Source organism: Alternaria rosae (genome assembly GCF_020736505.1).
Source record: "Alternaria rosae strain MPI-PUGE-AT-0040 chromosome Unknown BKA58scaffold_5, whole genome shotgun sequence".
In the NCBI taxonomy this organism is placed as follows: domain Eukaryota; kingdom Fungi; phylum Ascomycota; class Dothideomycetes; order Pleosporales; family Pleosporaceae; genus Alternaria; species Alternaria rosae.
The window spans coordinates 653,514-678,514 of NW_025763574.1; the positions used below are offsets into that span (position 1 = coordinate 653,514).

At 54.0% G+C, this 25,001-nt stretch overlaps 12 protein-coding genes across 12 annotated transcripts; 4 read left to right on the forward strand and 8 right to left on the reverse strand.

The window, feature by feature from the left end:
- The first annotated feature begins 507 nt into the window (after nucleotides 1–507).
- BKA58DRAFT_360669 (uncharacterized protein) lies at nucleotides 508–3,538 on the forward strand. The gene is made up of 3 exons (XM_046168758.1): nucleotides 508–656; nucleotides 715–1,933; nucleotides 1,980–3,538. Exons 1-3 carry the CDS (start codon nucleotides 645–647, stop codon nucleotides 3,353–3,355), a joined length of 2,607 nt encoding a protein of 868 aa, XP_046024999.1. The 5' UTR covers nucleotides 508–644; the 3' UTR covers nucleotides 3,356–3,538.
- Nucleotides 3,539–4,493, reverse strand: BKA58DRAFT_384476 (Pre-mRNA-splicing factor SPF27). Its single transcript, XM_046170269.1, has 2 exons — nucleotides 4,368–4,493; nucleotides 3,539–4,269 (listed from the first exon to the last, which is right to left on the reverse strand). Exons 1-2 carry the CDS (start codon nucleotides 4,402–4,404, stop codon nucleotides 3,638–3,640), a joined length of 669 nt encoding a protein of 222 aa, XP_046025000.1. The 5' UTR covers nucleotides 4,405–4,493; the 3' UTR covers nucleotides 3,539–3,637.
- A 73-nt stretch (nucleotides 4,494–4,566) lies between these two features.
- On the forward strand, nucleotides 4,567–7,310 carry BKA58DRAFT_172138 (neutral ceramidase precursor). Its single transcript, XM_046165196.1, has 2 exons — nucleotides 4,567–5,078; nucleotides 5,126–7,310. The coding sequence occupies exons 1-2, from the start codon at nucleotides 4,846–4,848 to the stop codon at nucleotides 7,155–7,157; spliced, it is 2,265 nt and encodes a 754-aa protein (XP_046025001.1). The 5' UTR covers nucleotides 4,567–4,845; the 3' UTR covers nucleotides 7,158–7,310.
- A 152-nt stretch (nucleotides 7,311–7,462) lies between these two features.
- On the reverse strand, nucleotides 7,463–8,448 carry BKA58DRAFT_401713 (uncharacterized protein; the record flags this gene model as incomplete). Its single annotated transcript, XM_046171687.1, has 2 exons — nucleotides 7,463–8,227; nucleotides 8,311–8,448. 2 exons carry the CDS (start codon nucleotides 8,446–8,448, stop codon nucleotides 7,463–7,465), a joined length of 903 nt encoding a protein of 300 aa, XP_046025002.1.
- Nucleotides 8,449–8,453: 5 nt separating this feature from the next.
- Nucleotides 8,454–13,235, reverse strand: BKA58DRAFT_172140 (uncharacterized protein). The gene has a single exon (XM_046165197.1). It carries the CDS (start codon nucleotides 12,894–12,896, stop codon nucleotides 8,826–8,828), a length of 4,071 nt encoding a protein of 1,356 aa, XP_046025003.1. The 5' UTR covers nucleotides 12,897–13,235; the 3' UTR covers nucleotides 8,454–8,825.
- A 965-nt stretch (nucleotides 13,236–14,200) lies between these two features.
- BKA58DRAFT_172062 (uncharacterized protein) lies at nucleotides 14,201–15,373 on the forward strand. The gene has a single exon (XM_046165195.1). It carries the CDS (start codon nucleotides 14,425–14,427, stop codon nucleotides 15,088–15,090), a length of 666 nt encoding a protein of 221 aa, XP_046025004.1. The 5' UTR covers nucleotides 14,201–14,424; the 3' UTR covers nucleotides 15,091–15,373.
- A 128-nt stretch (nucleotides 15,374–15,501) lies between these two features.
- Nucleotides 15,502–16,950, reverse strand: BKA58DRAFT_316120 (Endonuclease/exonuclease/phosphatase; the record flags this gene model as incomplete). Its single annotated transcript, XM_046167559.1, has 3 exons — nucleotides 15,502–16,354; nucleotides 16,408–16,506; nucleotides 16,577–16,950. The coding sequence occupies 3 exons, from the start codon at nucleotides 16,948–16,950 to the stop codon at nucleotides 15,502–15,504; spliced, it is 1,326 nt and encodes a 441-aa protein (XP_046025005.1).
- A 446-nt stretch (nucleotides 16,951–17,396) lies between these two features.
- Nucleotides 17,397–18,026, reverse strand: BKA58DRAFT_314987 (uncharacterized protein; the record flags this gene model as incomplete). The annotated part of the gene is made up of 1 exon (XM_046167499.1): nucleotides 17,397–18,026. The coding sequence occupies one exon, from the start codon at nucleotides 18,024–18,026 to the stop codon at nucleotides 17,397–17,399; it is 630 nt and encodes a 209-aa protein (XP_046025006.1).
- Nucleotides 18,027–19,135: 1,109 nt separating this feature from the next.
- On the forward strand, nucleotides 19,136–20,092 carry BKA58DRAFT_315623 (uncharacterized protein; the record flags this gene model as incomplete). Its single annotated transcript, XM_046167534.1, has 1 exon — nucleotides 19,136–20,092. One exon carries the CDS (start codon nucleotides 19,136–19,138, stop codon nucleotides 20,090–20,092), a length of 957 nt encoding a protein of 318 aa, XP_046025007.1.
- A 187-nt stretch (nucleotides 20,093–20,279) lies between these two features.
- On the reverse strand, nucleotides 20,280–21,132 carry BKA58DRAFT_360685 (glycoside hydrolase; the record flags this gene model as incomplete). The annotated part of the gene is made up of 2 exons (XM_046168759.1): nucleotides 20,280–20,754; nucleotides 20,864–21,132. 2 exons carry the CDS (start codon nucleotides 21,130–21,132, stop codon nucleotides 20,280–20,282), a joined length of 744 nt encoding a protein of 247 aa, XP_046025008.1.
- A 490-nt stretch (nucleotides 21,133–21,622) lies between these two features.
- BKA58DRAFT_172180 (uncharacterized protein) lies at nucleotides 21,623–22,628 on the reverse strand. The gene is made up of 2 exons (XM_046165198.1): nucleotides 22,081–22,628; nucleotides 21,623–22,010 (listed from the first exon to the last, which is right to left on the reverse strand). The coding sequence occupies exons 1-2, from the start codon at nucleotides 22,335–22,337 to the stop codon at nucleotides 21,701–21,703; spliced, it is 567 nt and encodes a 188-aa protein (XP_046025009.1). The 5' UTR covers nucleotides 22,338–22,628; the 3' UTR covers nucleotides 21,623–21,700.
- A 292-nt stretch (nucleotides 22,629–22,920) lies between these two features.
- Nucleotides 22,921–24,292, reverse strand: BKA58DRAFT_315864 (uncharacterized protein; the record flags this gene model as incomplete). Its single annotated transcript, XM_046167543.1, has 2 exons — nucleotides 22,921–23,904; nucleotides 23,972–24,292. 2 exons carry the CDS (start codon nucleotides 24,290–24,292, stop codon nucleotides 22,921–22,923), a joined length of 1,305 nt encoding a protein of 434 aa, XP_046025010.1.
- Nucleotides 24,293–25,001: the final 709 nt, after the last annotated feature.

Consider the following 25,001-nt stretch of genomic DNA (forward strand, 5'->3'; position numbering starts at 1 on the left):
TTGTTCACTGTACAATTGTCGGTCGCGTTCAACCAAGGCGGCTTCCCTGTGACACCTGACAGGGAGAAGGGGTAGCCCGGCAGCGAACAACGCTCGATTGACGTAATTGTCGTACTGCTTCCAGGGCGATCGCTAGCGAGGCTGGGAGCTTGGCAATGTTGTCTCAACTGGATTTGCGCCGCATGTCGCGAATCACAAGGTTGCTTTTCCGCCAGCTCGGCAATTTCCTTAGGCCCTGGTCGCGCATCCTTCACATGAAGACGCGTTTCGATCCGGACATGGGTGGTTGAGAAGTCTCACTCGACGGCCACGCCGAGCTGCACTCACTGCCACGTAGTGAAAAGGCTTCAGCGATTGAGGCTGGTGATGGGCGCCGCAGACAACTGTCAGGGTCCAGAAGCTGGAGGCGCGCAGCTAAGCTGATGTCGTTAGCGCGCTGGGTCGAGTCGCGCGATAGGACCGATTTGTGGAGTGTGCTTGGACCACGACGTCACACTAGAGGCTTGTGGACTCCTTGTATAGCGCCCGCAGTCCTGTTTATTTGTATGCCGTCCTGCGAGCCTCCTCATTTCCTAGCAAAGCATCTTCCCTTCACTGCTTCTCCTCTTCCACCTAACGGGCACGCGACTGCCTAGTTGCCCAGCATGTCGTCCACAGTGAGTCCCCCCACTACCGCGACAGCATCGGCGTGAACGCGCGCTAATCATAACAAAGGGTGGTGAAGTTGGCAAAGCCCAGAAAGAATCCTCCAACTCCCTTTCCAGTTTGGTCTCCACCTTGGTGCCGACTGCCATTCTTGCGCTCGCCTTCGTGGTCGCTTTCCTTATCGCGCGCAAATATTTCCGCCGAGTGTATGCGCCGAGAACCTATCTCAATCACCTGGGGAAGCAGCGACAGACGCCCGCACCGAGCGGAGGCTTCTTGGGATGGATAAAGGACTTCAAGAACCTCAAGGACGAGTACATTCTCGACCACCAATCCATTGACGGCTACCTGTTCGTGCGCTTCTTCAAGGTCCTCATCGTCACCTGCTTCCTGGGATGTCTTGTCACATGGCCCGTTCTCTTCCCTGTCAATGCAACTGGAGGGGCAGGCCAGGAGCAGCTCGATCTTCTCTCCATGAGTAACGTCAATCCCGAAGGCAAGAATGTCAACCGCTACTATGCTCATGCCGGAATCTCCTTCATCTTCCTCAGCATGGTCATGGCCATCATTGCCCGCGAGTCCTTCTACGTCGTCAACCTCCGCCAAGCGTACCGTCGTTCGCCATGGGGAGCCAGTCGCTTGTCTTCGCGTACCATTCTGTTCACCAACGTCCCGACGACCATGTCGCAGTCTGCCCTCTTCGACATGTTCCCCGGCGTCAAGCATGCCTGGGTCGCCTCAAACACGAAGGAGTTGGACGACTTGGTTGAGGACCGTGACAAGACTGCTATGAAGCTGGAGGATGGCGAGAACCAGCTCCTACGTGAAGCCAACATGAACCGGATCAAGGCAGAGAAGGGCAAGAAGCACTTCGTCGCCAGCGACGTATCTGATGGCACCAAGTGGATCGACCCCAAGAAGCGCCCGACACACAAGCTGAAGTTCCTGATCGGCAAGAAGGTTGACACTATTGAGTACGGACGATCGCACCTTGCCGAGCTCATGCCCAAGATCACCCAGGAGCAGGACAAACACTGGAACGGCCAGGGCGACTTGGTCGGAGCCGTCTTCCTCGAGTTTGACACCCAAAGGCATGCGCAGGATGCCTGGCAAATGATGCAAAGCAGCAAGACCAGGCCCGACAAGAAGCTCAAGGCACGCCAACTTGGTATCGTGCCCCAGGAGGTTGTTTGGGGCAATCTGCGCATCAAGCCCATGGAGCACCTTGCCCGCTGGGCAGTCGCTACCGCTTTCATCTCTGTCATGATCATCTTCTTCGCAATTCCCGGTAAGACTCGTTACACACTTTTACACAACTCAGCTAATGTACCCAGTTGCCTTTGTCGGTCTCATCTCCAACATCAACTACCTAGCTGACCGTTTCTCCTGGCTCGAGTGGATTCTGGACATCCCTCAGGTTATCTTGGGTGTTGTCACTGGTCTCCTGCCAGCTGTCATGCTTGCCGTACTCATGGCTCTGGTGCCGATCGTCTGTCGCTTGATGGCCAAGTTGGCTGGCTACGTTACATGGAGTCAGATCGAGCTCAAGACCCAGAACTGGTACTTCGCCTTCCAGGTCGTCCAGGTATTCCTTGTGGCAACCCTGTCTAGCGCCATCACGTCCGCCATCAACCAGATTCTCGATGACCCTGGCAGCGTGCTAACGCTCCTCTCTAAGAGCCTGCCCAAAGCCTCCAACTTCTACATCAGCTACTTCATCCTGTTGGGTCTTTCGTCGGCTGCTGGAACTCTACTCAACATCGGAGGTTTCGTCGTGGTTGTGCTCCTGGGCCGCATTCTGCCTGGCAAGACACCTCGCAAGATCTTCGACAAGCTCACCAAGCTCTCAGCTCCATCGTGGGGATCTGAGTACCCCAAGTGGGTTAATCTGGCTGTCATTGGTATCACCTACTCTGGCATTGCACCTCTTATCCTCGGGTTCGCTACGATTGGCTTTTCTCTCATCTACGTTGCATTCAGGTACAACTTCCTCTACGTGTACGAGACCAACCTGGACACGAAGGGCGAAGCCTACCAGAAGGCCCTTCGTCAGCTTATGACCGGTATCTACCTATCTGAGATCTGCCTGATCGGTCTCTTCGCTATTGCCACGGCCGAAAATATCCAGGCCGTCGGTCCTTTGGCCATCATGTGCCTGCTCCTCTTCCTCACCATCGTCTTCCAGTTCACACTGAAATTCGCCCTGAAGCATGAAGAAGCTCGCCTCGCCTACACCGACCCATCCCCTGCCCATGGCAGCATCACCAACGGCCACCACGAGGACGGCATGCACACGCAGAACGGCGAGAAGGTGCACACCACCGATGCCACCCCCAGCTACGCACCCAAGCCCACTCGTATGCCCGGCTTCCTGGCCAAGATCTTCAACCCCGAGAAGCACTCCATCCACAACCTCTCCGCGTCCCTCGACCAGTTCTACCATCACCCGCAAGAGCCGCTGCCAATGGAGATCCAGAAGCGCGCCTTCTTCAACCCCTCCGTCACCAGCCCCACCCCCGTGATCTGGATCGTAAAGGACGACATGGGCATCAGCACGCGCGAGATCAGGGACACCCAGAAGGCTGTCCCTGGACTCGTCATCACGGACGAGCAGGCTACCTTCAATGAGAAGGGCAAGGTGTACTGGAAGGGTGTTGAGGATGGTCACTCGCGCGAGGCACCCGTCTTTGATGAGCGTATTCTTTACTAGTGCATGGACTTTGAGCTAACGACGATGGAGTTCGATACCCAAAAGGGATGAGACGTTTTCCTTTCCTTGTTCTTGCAGATGAGCGAAGCAGCGATGGCGAATGAGGAGTGTTTTCAATTCTATAAACGAGTACCCCTGCTACTTTAGCTATATAGTTCCTAGTAATGACACTGAATTGCGCATTCCCCTTGGGATTTTGGGATGACGGCACAGTGCTGCTGTATAATGGGTGTGTATTGGGTATCATGCTACTATGTCCTCACTCGGACGGTGACGAAATTTTCAAACGGCGCCTGCCCTCCTCTTGTCCAGAATCTGCAACTTCAACCCTTCAGCCGCGACCTCAGTCTCCAAAACTCTCCCTACGCCCTTCTTCCACGTCTCCTCGAGTGTCTTGAGCTCAGCACCTGCGCTATCTTGTTGCGACCTCCTCGCCATCTCCACCTCTTCTTGCTGCTTTCCCAAATCCGCCAGCTCAGCCTCGATGCCCTTGAGTATATCCTCCAACTGCGAGTTGCCCACTAACCATGCGTTCTTCCCGAACTTCTCCAACAGGCCCAACTGTGTCAGCCTGCCTTGCACATACTCGGAGCTTGTGTACGCCTGTTTCAGCGCCTTGTTCCACCGCTCCAGCAACTCAGGCCTATCCTCATCGCTGGTCGGGGTGGTGCTCTCCGGCGCATCGAGATCCTCGTAGCGCTTCAGGTCGACGCCAGAGAGCTTCGAGGTAGGGTCGTCGTCGAGGCGCGCATGCTCGCGTGTAATGAAGTCGGAAAAGGTGGGTGTGTATTTTGTGGCGGCTGGTATCAGCGCTGGATGCATGTCTGTCGTGTCTACGCCCGCGCTCCTGATATCGGCATTGATGGCATGTCTGGCGGCGACCAGGCTCGCAGCATCGAGCTCCGTATCGACATCTACAAGCAGTTAGCGAGGCAATACGGGCTATCTGTCACGCGATACTGCGCGCATCGGACATGGTTGCTGTTTGCAGGCACTCGCAAATTGCACGTACAAGGGAGATGGTCGTAGGATTCCTGGATGAGGGGCATGGCGGGCAAGCGACGACGTGCAGCGGGCCAGGGCAGGGTGTGGATTGGAAGATGGTGTATTGGACGGACTGGACGGTGAAGGGTGTCGCGAAACTAGAGAAGCAGGCCCGGTAGAATTAGGCGGATGGGCCTGGTCTTGTCCGGGCTCCCCGCCAACCAGGGCGCGAGGAACCCCGCAACGTCATGCAATGCAGGTGCCAGGCGCGACGGGCAGCTGGCAAGCTTCGCGCTGCTGTGTGGCCAAAGGCGATACTTTTTCGCTCCCCTGCCTCTCTATCTCCCCGGCTGATTGACTGCACGGCGACCCCATGTGCGACGCTCTACACGTCTGGCACGCGTAGCTTCTGGTGCCAGCAGTAGCGTACAAGTACCTCTTCGCGCCCCGTCCGACGCTTTCCAGCTTCTTTCCGCACACTTCCGCCCAGACATCTCTTCGCGTCCATGGCGCGCTCACATATCGCAGTGGCACTGGGTGCTGCCCTCATTGCCTCGTTGATCATTGCTCAGCTCGTCATCAACCTCGGATTCCCCGTCGTCGACTTCTGGCATGCGCGCCTTGATCAGACATACAATGGAGCGCAGCAGGACGTCTTCAACAGCGAGAAGCAGGATGGAGGCCAGGCCGACGATGCGTCTTCATACCTCATCGGCGTTGGCAAGGCGGATATCACTGGGTAGGTGGCGAGAGTATCACTGTGCGACTGTACTGACGATAGCACAGTCCAGTCGTCGAGCTCAACATGATGGGCTACGCCAACTCGTCGCAAATCGGATCCGGACTCCGCCAACGCCTCTACTCCCGCGCCTTCATCGTCGGCAACCCGGACGAAGCCAGCGAGCGCTTCGTGTACCTCGTCCTCGACACCCAGTCTGGAGACACTGCCATCCGAAATGGTATCTTGGAAGGGCTCCAGGAGATGGGCTCCGAATACGCTGTATACGGGAAGAACAATGTCGCCGTGACTGGCACCCACAGCCATGCCGGACCGGGAGCCTGGTTGAACTACCTCCTTCCACAAATCACAAGTCAGGGTTTCGACAAGCAGAGCTATCGTGCCATCGTGGACGGAACACTTCTATCCATCAAGAGGGCACATGAAGGCCTCACTCTGGGAACTGTCAGCGCTGGCAGTGCTAAAATTGCTGATGCCAACATCAACCGCAGTCTGTTCGCCTATCTCGCCAACCCACAAGCAGAACGCGATCGCTACACAGACAATGTCGACAAGACCATGACACTTTTGAAGTTCACGAGAGCGAGTGATGGAAAGAGCATCGGCATCTTGAACTGGTTCGCTGTCCATGGCACTAGTATGCTTGGAAATCAGACACTCATTGCTGGAGACAACAAAGGCGTGGCCGCATACTTGCTGGAGAAAGACATGGAGGCCAACGCGGCCGACTCAAATGCTGCCGAGGGCTTTGTGGCAGGCTTCTCGCAAGCCAATGTCGGTGACACGACGCCCAACGTACTCGGCGCCTATTGCGAAGACGGATCAGGCCAGCAGTGCCGACTCAATGACAGCACCTGCGGAGGAAAGAGCCAGGATTGCCACGGTCGTGGACCATTCTTTGGCTTAGACGATGGAGGCCACAAGTCTTGCTACGAGATCGGCAGGCGTCAGGCCGAGGGTGCCAGGAGCATCTACGACTTCAATGCGTTCACGCCCATCTCTGGCAAGGTTCGCTCTTTCCACACCTATGTCGACTTCTCCAACTTCACCTTCACCCTCAGCAACGGATCTGTTGTCCACACATGCCCCGCGGCCATGGGTAACTCCTTCGCTGCCGGCACATCTGACGGCCCTGGTGCGTTTGACTTTGTCCAGAATGATCCCGGTGCGCCGCAAAATCCCTTCTGGAACATCGTTGGTAGCGCTATTGCACCACCAAGCAAAGAGCAAAGGGCATGCCAGTACCCCAAGCCTGTCTTACTGAACGTCGGACAAGCCAACGTGCCATACCCATGGTCTCCAAACATCGTCGACATACAAGTCCTTCGAGTCGGCCAGCTCGTCATCATCGTCTCCCCCGGCGAGGCAACAACCATGTCAGGGAGGCGCTGGCGCGAAGCAGTCCACAACTCGATTGTGTCCTCCAACATTGCCTCCTCGCCCATCGTCGTACTAGGCGGCCCAGCAAACAGCTACACACACTACATCGCCACGGAAGAAGAGTACGGCGTCCAACGCTACGAGGGCGCATCCACCCTCTACGGCCAACATACGCTAAACGCCTACATCAACTCCACCCTAACCTACCTCCCCTACCTCGCCGACTCCTCCACCAGCCCTCCTCCCCCAGGCCCCTCTCCCCCAGACAATCGCGACAAAAGTATTTCCCTCATAACCGGCGTCGTCTACGACGGCGCCGGCTTCGGCCGCTCCTTTGGCCAAGTCACCAAGGATGTCCTGCCCACCTACGCCCGCGGTGCCACTGTCTCCGCTACTTTCGTCGGCGCAAATCCCCGCAACAACCTCCGTCTCGAAGGCACGTTCGCTGCTGTCGAGAAGCAAAACAGCGATGGTAGCACGTGGACGCAGGTCAAGAACGACGAGGATTGGGAGTTGGTGTATCAGTGGAAACGCGTTAATGGGCTTACGGGCACGAGTGATGTTACGATTACATGGGATACGGGGATTACGGGGCCGGAAGGGGGGAAGTATAGGATTAGGTATTATGGGGATGCTAAGAAAGTTGGGGGGAGCATTGACGAGTTTGAGGGGGTTAGTGGGGTGTTTGAACTGCAGTGATGGGGTAGATGAGTCTTGGATGATGGTACGATAGTATGATTTTCATGTGAGGAGGAGGGTTGGGACGGGAGGTCGTAGTTTATACCCGGTGTTGTTGGAGAATGAATGAACGTTATCTTGCTTCTCAATTCGGAAGTGCGACATTGCATATGAGAGGGGGAGGGGATGACGTGACATACAATGTCTGGTCGCATGTATTGTGATCATGAGAATGTTACATCGTCGCTATCGCTCGTATTTCTGCTTACGATTGGTGTTGTTCGCTCCTACACGTGCTCTCGTAGTCCTTTCCACGGTCTCTTGTGCTACTCGTCATCCTCATACTCCATGTCCGCATCTTCAATCTTGACAATCTGTCCACCAGCATATCCTGGCCAGCCTGTCATGCCAACCTCCTGCTCGACGACCTGGGGTAAGCCACTATGCGCTCCGTCACTCTTGTCCTGCTGTTTCCTAAGAGCTTTCTGTAGCCTGCTGACCATTGCCCTATTCTTCGCTTGTTCTATTGCAAGTTGTCTCTCTAGAGCTCCGGCATCGATGTTGTTCTTCTGAAAGGCGCGAGCATCGCGTATGGCATTCTCGCCATCCCGACATGCTTCCTTTAGCTGTTGCTCTAGTCGGGATATCTCGGCTCTTAATGCGGTTATGGTACTCGCTTGCTTCGATATAGCGGTCGACTCGGGTACTTGATGAGGTGGCGAAGCTTGTTTCTTCGGTGCACTCACTTGTGAGCGTGCTCTAAGGTCTGCTATCATCTTACGAGCGTCAGAGAGCTCTCGGTAGATTCGAGAATTCCGCAGCTCAGTATTGTTTACGCCCTCGGTCGAGAGCCTTTGGTGTTCGTTTGAAAGAGTCTCTGCTCGCTGTATAACAGCGTCGTCACGTTCTTGATGAAGCTGTTCATTGCCAGGTAGGCCGTTCATCTCCTCAGCTTTTCGTAGTTTCTCTGCCAGGCGCACTCTCTTTGGCGGCTTCTTGGCTCTTGGACCACGTCTTCGTTTGCGGGTGGAAGGTGGACACTCTCGAGCTTGATTGTGAGCATTCTCTGGTCGGTTAGAGGTCGCGATGGTCTGACAGTGTTGCAGTCAGTACCTGCGTTGAAAGACAGTGGTGTGCCATTAGGTGAGCTTGTCCGTAGACCGACTGCACTCACCTCGCCGGATGGTTCGACTTTGGGTACAACGCCAGGAGCGCGCTCGGTAGGTTCTCGCTCTTGCTTCACGGGCACCCATATGCCGAGCTCTTCATCTTCTGACTTGACTCGCGTTCCGTACTGCTGATGGCGATCCATAGTGGCTGGGTCGCTGTTGTGAGTTGGGCTTGAGGTGTTGTGTAGGAGTCAAGATCGTAGAGGCGGGGTGTTTGTAAGTTCGGCAAGTGCGCATAGGGCAAGGTGCTTTGATGAGGAAGGAGCGAAGTGAAAGTGAGCGCGTTGCCAAGGAGATGCGATGACGATTGGACGCATCGGAGGCAGGCGCCAACGGGGTGACGAATCCACGAGGTCTGCGAATATCCACGATTAGGAGAACATGGCCCAATACAAAGTTAAAAACGCCGTAACTGACTCCTGACGTCTGCACTGTAGACCTCTCGAAGCTTCAATTCATCCCATTGCGCCAACCCAAAAGGAAACTCGTAATATCATCCCACTACCCCTCCGTCAAACCACTAATCCACAGTCCCCCACTGCGGCGGCCCCCCTTCAATCTGCCTAACCTCCTTCTGCCTCTTAACATTCCTCTCATAATGCTCCTCCTTCTCTTTCAACATCCTCCTCTCCACCCCAGCCCTATGCTCCAACTCCTGTTTCCGCTGCTCAATCATCTTACTCTCAGCCGCCATGGTCTCCCTCAACTTCCTCTCCTCTGCACTCGCCCGTGCAGCAGCCGCATCGCGCTCTTGCTCTTGTACCAGGTTGTGCCAAGCCACTCTCTCAGAGCGCTTCATGCGTTCCGCTTCCCTCACACGGTGGACTTCGAACTCGTGTTTCTGCTGCTCCAAGGCCGTGTAGTGTTGTGTTGCTTTGGTCTGTAGTTCCAGTTCAACAGTCTGGCTCTCGCGCTTGCGTCGTAGGATGTCTTTGTGGCTTGTCTCCTCGATTGTGCGAGTGTGCTCAAACTTCTCCTTCTCGTGTCGGATGGAGAGCTCATGCTCCTTTTGCTTGTCTACGAGTTTGGCTATCGCGGGTGGGATGCCTGTTGCCCCAACGGGTTGGAGTGCCGATGAGGAGTAGTAGACTGGGAGACAGGCTTTGTCGCGAAGGAGATCGAGTAGGGCCTTTTTGACGGGAGCGCGGGCGGGCGTAGCGATTAGCTCAACGTAGGAGTAGGGTGAGTAATTGAGGCCTGAGCCTGGGTCGCAGTATATGTGTGCTTCATCGTTGAGGTCTTGCCATATCTCTGTCTCTAGCAGGGCCTCTGTGATGGGAAGGGCGCTGTAGGCATTGTCGAGCGCGAGGATGACACTAGACTTCTCGTTGCGAGCGCGGAATTTGGGATTTACGCGTTTGGACAGGAGAAGACGCAGTAGCTGGCGAAGCTTCGAGCGATGTGCGGATGTGGAGACTCTCGCGTTGAGACATATCTCTCCAAGGACACTTCTGCCGCCATGGAGACGGGAGGGATAGTTTGGATCATGGGCATGCTCCAACAATGTCCTCGTGACCTCAACGTTGAGTTCCCTGGCTGACTCATGCAAGCTTCCATCATTTGCTAGCGAGCATGACGCTAGTAACTTCACTGTGGCTTCCCCAGACACACTGCTGCTAGCGTAGAACAGTGCGGATTTGTTCCAGACATCCCGAAGATCCGCATCCGAACCCCGCACGACTAGTGCATTCACTATCTCATGACGCCCCTCACGAGCGGCGAGCATAAGTGCCGTAGTCTCCGAAGCGGCAGAAAGTCGGTCAACGCATGCTCCAGCTTCCAAAAGGGCGGAGATAACGGCGTCCGAGATGCGCTTTTGTGGTTGAGCTAATGCCCAAAGCAGTGCTGGCACAGTTTCGGGTCCGCTGGACGAATGGAGGACAGTGGGGATGGTTATTTCCGGATGTAAGCCGTGCTTCAAGAGTAGCGTAATGAGCGAGCTATTGCGTGGGTACACAGTCATGGTGGTGATGAGTATCGGTGGCTTGTTATAGCCGACACCGAGCTGTTCAAGTATGCAACCACGATCGAGGCATGACTGTATTGCGGCAACGACTACTTCGTCTTGGAGCTTGGAACTCAATAACGCTGGAATGACGACGTTGAACTTGGGGTTGTGACGCATAAGCTTCTCAAAGATGGTGTGACTGTGCTTTTGTGCTGCGAAGACGAAGCACGCCCCATCCGCCGTGTTGACATCCGCGTGATATTGAAGCAACAGCTCTATCCAGGGCTCCGTGTACTTACTATATTCGTTGCCGAGAACTAGTCGCAGAGCTGCATCGATGGCAGATTGTTCTACTCCACGGGCCAGTAGCTCTTGTGCCATTTCGCCAATGCTCTCCTTCTTTCCTTCCCGTATCAACTTTTCGTCGGTGAACAATGTACGAAACGACCTCGTGACGTTAGATCGTGATGGTTGGTGACGTCCACTGAGTATCAATGCCATTAGCGAGCTGTTTCCTGAAGCTACCGCAACACTCAACGCTTCGCCATCGTTGTGACTCACAGATGCTCCTTGTCCCAACAGCAACCTGGTACTGGTTGTGTCATTTGTAGCAACGGCCTGTCGTGTCTCCGCGGCAAGGGCTTGGTCCAGAGCGTCCTGTGGTACTCCTAGCTTCAGTAAAGCATCGAGTATTGGTGCCTTCTTGTGGGGATCTTCGATCGCTGTCGTGTACTTGAACGCAGTGCTTAGCAGTCTAGGGCTGGCAGTGAGGAGACGATCGATGATATCAATGTTGTCGGGGCCGCCGTTGATAGCGATCTGCAACGTCTGACTAGCTGGCTCTTCTTCAATTCCGTGATTCAGAAGCAGGTCAATGATCTCGAGCGTCTTTGAATGTCTGCCCGCTCGTGAATCAAAGGCTAGAGGAAGAGCTGCCGAGGTCGAGGAAGACTTGGGTCTAGTGTTGCAGAGCAGACGCAGGAGAGAGATGTCGACTTGTGTTACTGCCAATGACAAGGCTCGTTCGTCTACGTTGGCACCTTTTCGAACAAGGTCTGTTATTAGGGCCCCATCCCGCCCAGCCGACGTGTCTGCGATCGCATTGACTAGTGCTTGATCGACGCCAGGTCCACTTGCGCCATACTCAAGTAGTAGCCGTGCAATTTCGCGTCGTTCCGATACCGAGATTCCGTTAGTACGGAAGATGAGCGGAAAGACGTTCGCTAGGGTCTCTGGTGGGGGACGAGCGTTGAGAATAGACTTAAGGGTTCGGATGTCTCGATTGACCACTGCAAAATGAAGTGCGCCGTTGTCGCCTGAGTCGACAGGTGCCCCAGCACCAAGAAGGAGGTCGATCAACTGAGTATCTTTCTCCTTGGTGGCTTGCGTGAGCAATCGACCAAGAGGCGGACCTGATGCGCCTTTCTTTAGCAAGGCATCGACTACGCGAAGTCTATCAGGCTGTGGGGTGTTGGTCGGCAAAACAGTAAGTGCTGCTGTTGCATGCTGAGGGGCGATTGGGGTCTGGAGGATGGCATCCACTAAGCTCCAGTTCGAATTTTCGACGGCCTCTCTTAGACACTCTGCATCATCAGCCGTAGTCGGTACACCATAGCTCACCATCATCTTCGCGCCAGCAGTGTCGTTGCTTCGTGCCAAACAAATGAGGAAGTCCGGTAGACCGCGACTATCGGGAGGTAGCCCGCAGCAGAACAAGAGCTGTAGGAACTGTAGCGTTGCCTGCCGCGTCGGTAGCCTCATGGTAGTGTCGAGCGCATGTTGTAGGTTCGGTTCGTTAAGACGGATCGGTCCAGCGACCAAAGCGATAGCCAGTTTGTAGGCCTGTCTTCCAATCGCCATGTTGAGAGCGCTTGCGGAGTCGAAATTGGGGTCAGCGCCGTACGCTATCAGCAGAGATATGATAGCATCTGAGCCTTGCTGGACCGCTGCAGGTAAGCAAGAATTGATGATTTGAGCACGCAGTGGCTTTGGTGCTCGCAACAAGAGCTTGACAAAGTTCAGGTCATTGGACCGGACCGCATTGGCCAAAGCATTGGGGAAGTTGTTCAGGTCTGCTCCGTGACGCAGCAAGAGGCCTATACTTTCTTGATCGCCGGCAGCCAGAGCAGCTTTCAGTCCTTCGTCCAAGGTCTGTTGGTCCGCGCCGGAGGCGGCGAGTATGTTGACGCCATCGGCTTTCCTCAGGCTTGCGGCCTGCTGTAAAACAGTGCTGCGGCGGCGCAATGCCGTATTGGCCTGGTTACTAGATCTTCGTTTCTTGTCGATTGTCTCGATGATATTCACTTTCGCGCCCAGAGTGAGGAAAGCCTGAATCAGGCCGGGTCCAGTGGTAGGACTGCGGATGACGGCGGACAAGGCTTGGTCGAGCTCCTCCTGCGAGAACTGCGCCCCATCTTGTCCCTTATCCTTCTCTTTCGAGCTTTTGAAGATGCTCTTCAGTACATTCTTGCTCTCGGGGTTCTTGGCTCTCCGTTCAAGCAGGATGTTTCGCGCTTGTGAGATGTCCTCGTCGCTGACTGAGATTGCCGGCTGTGTTGGGGCCGGGAGGACTGCTTGGCGCTGTTCGACGGGTATGACGCCAGCATTACGAATGAGGTCTTTGAGGCTCACTCTTCGTTCCATGGTGTATTCTGGGATGATTACTATCGCATATCTACAGAACCGAGGCAGCGTATTTCTAAAGAGGTTCTACATGAGGGCGTTGCGTAGTGCACACACGTGTGCTGAGGCGGAGCTGCGGAAACAACAAAGACGCTAGCTCGATCCGATTCGGTGAACTCAGGGCCGACGATATGGCCGTCTCACTCGGATCACCACGACGCGACTCTCCGAATCTCCAGCAACGCCGGTGATCTTAGATACAATGCTGTCGCCGGAACGGTTCTCTCGATCTTTGCTACACCGCCGTATTCAACACGGCCATCGCACTTGCCCACTCGCGTTTTGCCACAAGTGCTGACCTCGGAAACCTAGGGCAAGCCGCCGCACGGTCTCGAACCTGGAGATGCAGGCTGGCCTTCTGCTGGCCTTGCACTAATGCGGACCGACTCCTCACTTCTACGCTGGTAAGGTTTCTGTTACGTTCGACGTCTGGGGAAACGGGTGATGACATCCTGCCTGCAGGCGGCGAGCGGTCCACGTGAAGACCAACACGCGGCAAAAGCATCGCGAGACAGCTCAACGACTGCGGCGGAGTTGGGTAGCGGTCGCGATTGTTTCAGCGTGATAGCGGACGAACTGCACACGATATGTTTCCTGCCCCATTTCGGGCCGTCAGCTCATCCCCCACGTTTCAGGTTCTGTGGCAGGTTCTGCAGGTACCCAGGTACCAGTTTCAGCAACATTGTCTACTAGTCACATGGAACTTCTGTCCTTGATGAGATTTCCCTGTAGCTACGCCCCAGACAGGGTGAGATTGCGGCTCTTCTCGAGTGCTTCCTTCCTAAGAAAGCTAGAGCTTGTCGCCGTAAGCTCGACCACGCTGATTCGTGGCTTGCAACGACGAATCTCACAACATGGACTTCGCAGCGCGTTATTGCACTTTGCAAGTTCTATATCGACAATCTGTTATGATCTTCAAAATCTCTTAGCAGCTTGGCCAACATCGAAGGACCCACGGGTTGTTTGTCTGTGCCAACGTCGTGAACGCTCTCCTACCGCAAGGCTGGGATGCCTCGTTTCAGAAGACCGTTGGCCACACTGACTCGCGACACATGCTCCTACGCGAAACCACGCTCTCGCCCGACAATACGGGACTTCAACCGTCAATCCATGTACCAACGCATCTTGATCCTGTCGAAACACCAACATCGACCTAAGGATCATGTCAAACGTTTTGACATGTTACCACCCGCATTTGCAATCTAAATCCATGTAGAAGCTCCTAGAGAAGGTCCGACGAAGGGATGACAGAACTTTATATAAGGCGTCTGACGTCTTCATCCAGGTTGGACCAGAGCAAACGCATTTATCCAGCTTTCAGCCTTTCAGCCTCCTTATCTCGTTCTTCATTCGTTTCTCCGGGCTCTGGCAGCTCTACATTCGTTCGCATACTTGTTAATTCTATCAACACCTTCTTTCCTATCCATAACTTCAGGATACATAAAAGCATTCCAATCTTCGAAAGCACTCTTTACCGACAATCGTCAAAATGCACGCCTCACTCTTTCTCACGGCCTTCGCGCTCATTCCAATGGCCATGACTGCGCCTTCGCGTCTCCCACAAATCTATCCTCGTCAGGATTGCGACGATACCGCCAACACTACCGCGCCTGCAGACCCCGCGCAGCCTAGAGCACCATCTTGCGACCTCAGCGGCATCCAGCAGCCCGCCTCTGCGCTCCCACCACCAACGGCCGACATGTCCCTCGTTCTTGTCGCGCTCGGCATGGGCACACAAAACTACACGTGCAGCAACGCGACAGCCACACCAGCCGCAATCGGCGCTTTAGCCCAACTTTTCAATGCCTCCTGCGAGATCTCATCCAACCCTACCGTCGGCACTGCATCTCTGGGCCGCGTTCAAGAATCTGCGTCTATAGGCACACACTTCTTCCTCGACACCACTACTCCCGACTTCGACATCCTTGGTCTTGGCAACACAGTGGCTAAGAAGATCAACGATACGCCTGCGCCCGATGCGACTAAGGATGTGAAGTGGCTCAGGCTCGAAGCGCAAACCGCCTCGACCAGTGGTGTCAAGATGGTGTACCGTCTCAACACTGTGGGTGGAATGGCCCCGGCGACTTGCGATGGTATGACACCTGGGCAGGTGGTTACCGTGGATTATGAAGCGCAGTACTGGGTTTATGCTTAGAGACGGACATCTCTGTCATAGTGTAATCTCGGAGCTGGCCTCATCTGATCTTTTACGAGTGGTCGACTACGACTGCAAAACGTTACGTTTTTTTCTTCACCAATACGAGAGTGGGAGGGCTATCTGTTTTCTCGTAGGGTTTCTTTCTTGTTATTTCCTTTGATTCACACTTTTTGGGAGGAGGCAAATTTGCTTTATGGCTATGTAGGATACGAGAACAGCTCAATGTAACAACATATACATCGCGAATAAAGGCCACACGTGTTTGCAATCATCATTTACCTGCTTATTATGTCAGGTTACTTATTCCCATAGGCATTTTACTTCTCAGTAATCTTGGCTCGTGTTTCATCGTAGCAGCATGATACATTCCATTAATTCAACTAACGAAGCCGCGTCCATCAAGTACTATCAAGCGCTCGAGTAAATGAATCCCAGCTGGTCAACCTCGTCGCCTGAACGACCGAGGAAGCCAACAATACTACGACCCGTGCCCGCAGTCCTCGTAACACAGTCATCAGTCTTGACACCAGTAGACACCGTCTTCCCAGCGCTAGTCGTAAACAGCGCATAGAAGATCCTCGTCTTACCGTCCTTCTGACCCTGACACAGCTGCGCAGAAGTCAGCGTCTCGCCATTGGCCAAAGTCAACGTAGTCGCCTCGCCACCAGTCCCGCCATGCGAAAGCGTCTGTCCCGAAGCCAAGCTGACCGAAACAGCATCAACGCGCTCCTTACCACGGAGCGTGATGGAAGAAACCTTCGGGCTGGCGAGACTGGAGATGGTGCTCAGATCATTGTACCACGTACCTTCTTCGCCGCCAAACACATCCGAGACGCTTCGGCGGGCATTTAGGCTCCAGGAAAAGTCTACGAGAACACCGTTGTGGTCGCTCAGTAGATCGCCGTTCTCCTGAAGGAACATGTGGCCGGCGTAATCGAACTTCGTGGCCTTGAGCGTTACAGCGTCAGAGCCGCGGTACCAGGTCTTGTCGACGATCTCGCACTCGTTGGTCGTGGAAGGGTTCGAGCAGAGAAGCGCGTCAGCACCCTTGGCGGGTGGAACACCGTTCTTGACGAGCTCGAGCCAGACATCCGTCATGCCGTTTTCGGTCTTGAAAACGTCGGGGATGTCATCGGTGCGTGTGTAACGCGAGTTTGAGTCGCCGAAGACGACGACGGCGTTGCCGGCTGAGTTGGCCTTGATGTAGTCGGAGACTTGGCGGAGGTTGGCTGCGCGGGCCTTGTTGTCTGCGGCTGTGGTGCTAGGGAGGGATTAGTGAGCAATTATAGTGTCGTAGGAGTAGGTTGGACCTACCCGGCGTCAGCGTGTAAGTTGTACATGTCGACTACTGCGCCTTCGGCAATAGTGACACGCATGAAGGTAAAGCCCTTGGGTGTAAGGCAGTCCGCGCTACTGTTAACAGAGTATAGTGTTAGTGCTGTGTTCTCTAGTTTGTCTGTGTCCTCGTTTGAGCTTGACTTACTCGAAAGTACTGCAGGTGTTCCACTTGACTCTCTGGAATCCTGTGTAAGGATAGTTGCTCAAAGTGTTCAAGCCACTGCCAAAGGGCACTCCTCCGCTAGTAGGCGTCCTGTATGGGTGATCATCGTTGGCATATAATGTAGCATGGTAGTTGAAGTCCTCTTGAACGTTGATGACGGAGATATCGTATTGAGTGAACAACTTTCCAATGCGAGCAGTGTTTGTCTCCTTGTCGCCAGGAACATCATTGCCGTTCAGGAAAGCGGGAAGACCGGCGACATTGAAAGTGAGGGTGTTGAATGTGCCGGAGGTTTGAGCAAGGGCTAGGGGAAGCAGGGAAGAGAGAGCGTAGACGGAAGCCAGAACGGAATGCATCTTGAACTGTGTTAAGGACTTGACAACTTGATCGTGCAGTTCAACCCAAGCTCTATCAATGTAGGCTTGCTCTTAAGTATACAACGACCTTGATGTCGACTCGCAGGTGTGGTGCGAAGTAGGTTAGGCCACCTTAGACGTCATAACGAATGGTAGGCCAAAGGGATGGCATGTGTGTTTACATACTGCCCAGTGCACATATTGCTGCAGGCATTGATTTCGGAGGTTTACCGTTGCAGGAAGGACCAATAGCTCACAGGTCTCGGGTTGGTTAGCGTGCCCGAGATCAATGCGAGATCATCCGGGATCCCTGCGCACGTGCGATGGAGATAGACGTTGGGTGGCAGGTTACTCGAGCATGCGATAGGAAATATAGAGTGAAAGGGACAATTCTATAAGCGTGTGCGATTCTCGTGGTTTGCTTCGCACACTGGCGGTGGTTGTGGTTATAGTCTTGCAGCACCGCGGATCTTGATCCACAGCCCCTCCACTGTAAGTAGCGGCTTGCCCTGTCGATCCCTCATCGTGGCTTTCATCCTCATTTTGTTCCCTGTGTCCCCAAGTACAATCGTTTCAATGCCGACAACACCAGGGCATAACACCGGCGCCAGAAGCTTCACGTCCATGGTGGCTGTGGCTAATCGGCCCTTAAGTACCTCTTGTGCCGACTTTCCATCATGAAGCTGGAGTCTCCAATAGTCTTCTCCTACTTTCATAAAGCCAAGGCCATATTCAAGCACAGTATTGGCGACCAGGATATGTAGCATGGCTTCGTCCATGAGCGTCAATAATGCGCCACCATGGCAAATGCCGGGAAAGCCGTTCAATCCGGTTCCATACTTGATCAGAGATATCGACTTGGTGACTTTGGCGCCCGGCGCCGGCTTCTCGTACAGCTCGAGCCAGTGTCGCACGCCGTTGTTTGCGCGCATTGTGTCGCGACAAAATCGGTCCGTATCTTCGCCGGGTTCGGTGCCTCGCTGGCGGTCACATGCAATCCAACTGGGAGATGTCAGGTACGGTGTAGCCCATGTCAAGGGCGCAAAAGCTTCGAGATGTTCGGATGTTGCCGTCATGGTGGGAAGCGGAGAGGTGGTGTACTGTGTGGACATTGCAATCAGTGCATCAGAGTCTTCCTTTTTATCCTCATTTTCACTCTGTTCTCGTCACGATATGTGGTTAGTAATGGATCAAGCGCTGATGGGCGTCTTTTTTGTGGAAGGTAGGTTGCTGATAGTATCTTTCCTATAACAGTTGATTGTAAGACTGTGGCGCAGGGTTTGGTGCACACTGCGCAGAAGAATTGCCGGATCAGAAGGGCGCGGCAGTAGCCGAGCTAAGAACATCAGTCATGCGGCTGGTTTTGGCCCTGCCGGACGTGGTGAAGCCAACATGCTATGGAGGGAAAATGCAGCATCGGCAGTACAGTACTGGATGACGGTCGAGTGTGCAAGAGCAAGCTGCTAGGAGGAGGCGCGCATTCTTAGCGCATGTCACGAAGAGCGCTGCTGCTAGCACTTGGCCTTTCCAACTCCCACAACCACCATCGCGTTTTCGTCTCAGATGTCTCGATTTCCTGTACTTGGCGACTACGCTTATTCATACTAGACTGGCACGCATGCGCAGTTTCTGACATCCCGAGGGCCTACAAATAGCGATTGCACCACAACAATGCGACATCGTACGAACGTTGGACTCGGTTGTCTCGTTTCGATAGCGGCACACACCACATCGCCTTAATCGGCACCAAGCTGAGTAACTTAACAGTTCGCTACAATGAAGATTAAATTACTTACCCAACCTCACGATTATAATACGTTGGCAAAAGCAGCCGCCGAAATGTGCATCTCATGATGCCGCGTTTGCCTCCCACAGTCACGTGTTGCTTACTAACATCATGTAATCGCTTTACAGAACCTATCATCGAGTGTGAAGCGTGCCGAAAGATGCCGATAATCAACATCGAATACCTTGGGATGCGGCGGCCGATTCATTAGAAGCCTTTGCCGTGGTCGAAGGATCGCCAGTCAGCACGTAGATTATGAAGCATGGCATCATCATGAGTACCGCTACAGTGGAAGGACGGTCTCGTATAAGAAAAGGAGGACGTTGAAGAGGAACGCATCATCAAGTCAGTTCATATTTCGTTGAAGAAACAGAACAAGTCGCGACCAACGGCGTGACCATGTCCAGCCTCATAAAGAACGTCATCATCCTAGGAGCATCCGGTTCCGTCGGCGCACCCATACTGGACGCACTCCTCGTGGAACCCTTCTTCAACGTCACCATCGTTAGCCGTGCATCCTCATCAGCCTCGTTTCCCTCTCACGTCCCCATCATCAAGATCTCGGACGCCTTCACGACTGAGGAGCTTACGGAAGCCTTCACGGGCCAGGACGCAGTCGTAGTCGCATTATCCACCAGCCCAGTCACAGCAGGTGGGAAAGATGGCCTAGCATTCCGACTCATCGACGCTGCATTTGCAGCAGGTGTAAAACGGTTCATTCCCAGCGAATCCGGCGCCAATAACCTCGATCCCCGGGCTCGCGCCCTCGTCCCGACATACGACCGTAAGGGTGAGATGCTGAAGTACCTAATCAAGAGATGCGACGATAGCCACGGCAAGACGACATGGAGCAGCATTTGTTGCGGCAGTTGGCTGGACTGGGCACTCGATCCATCCAAGTCTGGCAACTTCCTCGGCGTTGATGTGAAGGGGAGGAAGGCGACGGTGTACGATTCTGGAAGTAAGCGCTTTGCCGTTACAAGTAGCAAGAACACTGGTCTTGCAGTTGCGAGAGCTTTGCTCCACCCTGACGTGACCGCAAACAAGCAGATATTCTTATGTGACTTCTCTGTCAGCACCAGGCAGATCATAGAAGCACTGGAATTGGAGACGAACGCGGAGTTCTACATTGAGGAGAAGCAGAGTAGTCCGGAGATCAAGCAGCTTCGAGAGCAATTCGATGCAGGAGATCTCAACGCAACGTTTCGGTTGTTGGCACTCAGTTTCGGGGCTGATGTAGATGTCGGATATGACTTCGAAGCTGAACAAGAGGTCTGGAACAGCAGGCTAGGGCTTCCCAAGGTGACACTAGAAGAAGTGGTTCGCGAGGCTGTCGAGTTGGCTGCTCGCTCTTAGGGGCAGTAGAGATTGAAACATAATAGTTACTGTTTTCTAACATTTACTTTCTCTCTCCGCATTCCTGTCACTACCTGGGCTAGAAACGACAACACGCCGTGCAGATATGGAATAGCTTCAAATCAAGATAGCACGACCGTACCGCATACTTCTCGCCTCTAACCTCTCACCCCTCTTCTCCAGCCCCCTAGATCATCTTCACAGGCCCACCCGGCGGCGTATACCCCCTCTGCCCAGCCTGCACCTGCCAAAGCTGCACAAGAACCCCCTCCTTATCATCCGGATCATACGCACCCGGCAACCCTACACCGGCCGGCAACGCCTTCACGCCACTCCCACCCACCTTAATCTGCACACAAGCGGGATAAAACTGTGCCCCCATCCTCGTCCCCGCAACATGCAATCCCAGTATCTCATGCCTGAGCAGATATTCGCCGGGCTTCAGTCCGGCGGGTATGGTAACAGTCCAGCTGGCGCCTTGTTTGGCGAGGTAGTCGGAGCCCCAGGGAGGGGATTTGGTGGTGTCGTAGCCCATTTGGTCGAATTTTACCCAAGGGGTTCCGGTGTCGCCTTTGAAAGTGGAGCAGTTCGTGCCGCAGGAGGCGAGGTAGTTCATTACGGGGCCGGAGTGTGAGGAACCCCATTGGTCCCATTGGAGTTTGCTTCGTGGGCGTTAGTATCGGCGCTGAATTCAAGAATGCTGTGTTGATGCTTTCCATGCCAATGAAGTAGGACGAGGGAATGTGAAAGGAAGAAGAGGGAAGAACATACACTTTATCCCCCGGCATAACAGGTATAACGCCCTTAGCTGGTAGGTTACCACCGACATTGCACGTTATGTCTTTGGACGTGAAGTCAGGAACAGGTCCGTTGTCTTTGATGCGACGGGCATAGCGAACGGGTTCGGGAGTCAGGTAGTCGTCTTGGCCTACTTGCCAGGCTAGGTAGTTGGCTCCACCATTGACGGAGATTGACTTCAGATAGCCGTGAGCGGATGCGGAGGTGATGAAACCGAGCAGTGAGATAGCAGAGATGAACATGATGGAGATATTGAGCAAGCCGCAGTGAATAGCAGCTAGTTTTGTTTGTTTTTGTTGACTACGTTCTCGTCGCTGAATGTTATGGTTTATATACTACCACGGTCAAGTCCTTTCTCAGTACCATCTGCATACAGTCCTGCAGTGTAACGACGTTCGACCCGGAATCCGTAGATTACTACAATGCTTGTTTAGCGATCGCCTGCTGCTTTTTGGTGGATTATTCCATGTTAATTCTAGAAGGCGTGGACGTGACTTAATTTAGATTGGGCGCATATTGCTACAGGGCGGAGTGGATCCTCCGTGTCCAGATTGGGCGGCAAGGCGGAACGTCGGACGTCGTTGCAGTATCTGGAGCACATCAGAGCACTGTGTGGTCATACGGTATGCGAAAGATTGGAGTTATTGGAATAGGTTTGATGAATTCTTTCTAGGTTACTCAACAACTCATCGAGATAGCAACGTGAAGATCACGTGCAGAGAAAGAACTTGTCTGCAGATCGATCTATTCGTCGCTCTCGACGCCACGGATACCCACCATCAGTACTTCTTGCAGCTTTCCCGATGATGCCTAGCACTCGAAGTAGCAGGTCGTTATTCTGTCGTAATAGTCCTGATACTGGTTGACCCACTCAGTGCGGTTGCACGAAGCATCCTTCCAGCCCTTGAAGCTATCGTCAAAGTCCAAAGTACCGACCATGCCGCCAGTGTACTGAAATCTGAACCACTCCCAGTGGGCACCAGGAGTCATGTTGATCCACCTGAGGCTGAAGGTGTCCGTGGGCTTGAAGAGACCGTGAATCTTGAGTGCTTGGCCAGGTGGCTTGCCGTCGATCGACTTTCCGTTGAGCATGCCTTTGAGAGGTTCACCGTCGTCCCAGCTGTATGATGTCAATGTATGTTCTGCTGTCATGACTGGCCTACCAGTCATGGTAAGAGTGGTGTACGTACGTCATGCCTTCGATGGTCTTGTTCTGGCCGTCCGAAAGCGCGACCCAGACGGTGGTGTCGATATCTTGCGGGTTCTGGGGGTTCTTCTCGACAATGTTGAGGTAGAGATAGCACATGCCATGAGCAGGTGGGTCAAGTTTCGCGGCGGCGTCCGAGGTCAACATGGCGACGTCGGGTGATGCAGTGGGCAGCGCAGCAGCGTGGGTAGTCTTGCAGAGGCTCAAAGCAAGTACCAGAGCGGCGTTGAGGAGCTTCATCGTGAAGGCAGTGATGTGCCTTTGGTAGTGGTGTAGGGTTTGTAGAATGCAGTGGGTGGATTGGTTGTTGCTGCGTCAAGCGAGGGAAATTTGTAGAGGTGCAGACACTTTTTGATAGGAAGAGATTGCGATAGCAGTGAGAGGTGAAAACGCGGACTCGACCTGAAGCCGGCTAGAATATTAAAAAATCCGACTGCGGAAGGCACGACTAGCGGTGACGTCGCGTAAACACAAACGATTAGAGCACCAAAAGATACATCAACGACGCGCTGCCGCTCCAGAAGCCCACACTTTTCATGTAAGATACGCAAACATGCCGAAAATAGAAAGCTGATTCGCTGCCATAAAGAGCCCAAATGCGCTATCATACAATCTTCGCTCCAAACGCCAATGTAATGCAAATCACAAACGGCTGGCCCAGGCGGGGCTTTCCAGCACCGTAAGAGAGGGACTCATTAGGCGACGATATCCATCAAGAGTATTAAGTAGTGAGCAATGGTCGTCGAATATTTAGTGCTTCCTCGTCAAGCTCCTCTTGCGTTGGGGGCGTCAAACGAATACTTCGGAGCCAGCCGTACCACCGTCAAACATGCTTGTAGATAACCGGGCTCTTCGGCGGGGTGTCCACATTGATCGAGTCTACTCTCTTCCTGGGGGTGCCGCTAGGTGAGCCCGAGCCCACGTTGTCGTACTCGTACCAAACGCCTTTCACCCGCCTGTTTAGCTTCCGGGGAGGCGGGCTGATGCGGGTTGCGAGAGCGTTGAAGGAGCTAGTAGATAGTGACTGGTTGCTTGCTGTATCCGAGATGACATTTGAAGTGAACTGTGTGACAGAGTCGCCGAGGGTCTCAATACTGCGCATCATACCCTGGCAGGTCTGCGACAGCTCGATCTGGTTCTTGGATAGAGTCTGAAGTTGAGAGACGGTCGTCTTGAGTATGTCTTTGGTCTGCTCCTGAGACTTGCGCGTTTGCTCTTGAGATTTCCGTGTCTGTTCTTGAGATAACCTGCTCTGCTCGTGCGACTGGAAAGACGTGTTGGACAGGGCAATGTAGTGTGACGCGTTCTGATCGACAAGCGCTTGAAGCTTGATTTGGGATTCGGAAATAGCCTTGATCTGGATACTGTTCGACTCGTTGATCTCTTGCATCGCTTGTAGGCCTGTTGATTGCGCGACCGATAGCGCGTGAACTTGCTCAGCATTGCTCTCGACTATGCTTGCCAGTTGGGTCAGGCTCGCCGCCAGGCTGTCAATAGCCGATGTGCTCGCCTTCTCTTCGATTGGTTGTGGGGGTGCGACGGCGGGAACACCGTTCGCATGTTGCAAGGGTAGGACAATCGGCGGGCATGTTGGGCTATCCTGGCACGTATAGAACCACTTGTTCTGAATATCGGAGAACCTGGGGTCTTCCATTATGAGCTCCATGTCTTCGCTCCTGACCACGAAATACTGCGGGCTCAATCGCGACGATGACGTGTATTCCTGCTGGACCAGATTCCACCATTGCGTGCAAACAGCGGCCGAGGCGAAGGTGAGGATGTATGGGGGAGATGCAGGATAGTCGCTCTATAGCATAAGTCAGTACGCCGTTGTTGGCCGGTCGATGGCACGCAGTTCAATTGGCATGGCTCACCCTCTGCGCGTAGGCATAGAACAGATTTCCACCCTCTTCCATCTCAACCCTCTTTTCCTGGGCCGGTCGGCTTTGGCTTCGTTTGCGCGGCGATAGTGATCCAGTCGCTGGTGGGGTGTCGGTGTTCATCATCAATCCAGCAGCGAGCGAGATGCTCGGCTTCTTCCTCATATTCTGAGGCTTTCGCTCCGGCGATGTCTGTCGTCGACTGTGACTGTGTATGCGCTTCTCGAAGTTCGAGCTGGACGACTCAAAGACAGCCTGCGACATGGAAGATTCCATGAGCGCGGCGAAATCAGGCATGCTCTGTGGACGCGACATGTCTGGATGTGACGGTGATTCAGGTTCGGAGGTACAGTGGCAGCAGAAAGTATCGTCGAAGTTATTGGCCAAGTGACATCTAAACGACATAAAGAGACATATGGACGAACACAATCTCTTGAAAGCCTAAGAACAAATAAAACACCAAGTGACCGGGGAGGGGCTGGTGAGCTATGGTAGTGTATGAGGTTTGCGGCTGGCCACCATCCCTGTCGATGACCTCACAGTACCACGGCTTTACTAGGATTCGCGTGCGCTTGGGGGTTCTGTACCAGCGGAAGACGGGAAGTCTAGATGTCAATGGATGTCAATTGTCTCATCGCATGCTAGCTCCCTTGCTTGCGGGAAAAGCATCGCAGCGAACGAGGGGCTCCAGCCTGCTCGACACGAGAGGACGCGCATGTTGTTGTTACCCATCAAACGGTACCTGTCTCATTAGCGAATGCAGGGGGCTGCGCATCAGGATCGCGACTTCAGGGGGGAAGAAGGAACGTCCTCCGCCTGGAAATAGGTGGGCCTTAGGCCGCGGCTCGTTGAATAAGATAAACGGTGCGATACAGTTGGTTCGCGATGCACTGGGGCGGAGCCGCGAGCGAAGTTTGGCGCGGCATTTGACAGTGGGGCATGACGTCGCGCACGTGCGGTCGCAGGCGCAGAGCTTCCAGCGTCCTTGGAAAAGACGTTATGCGCACGATTATAGACATGCTTC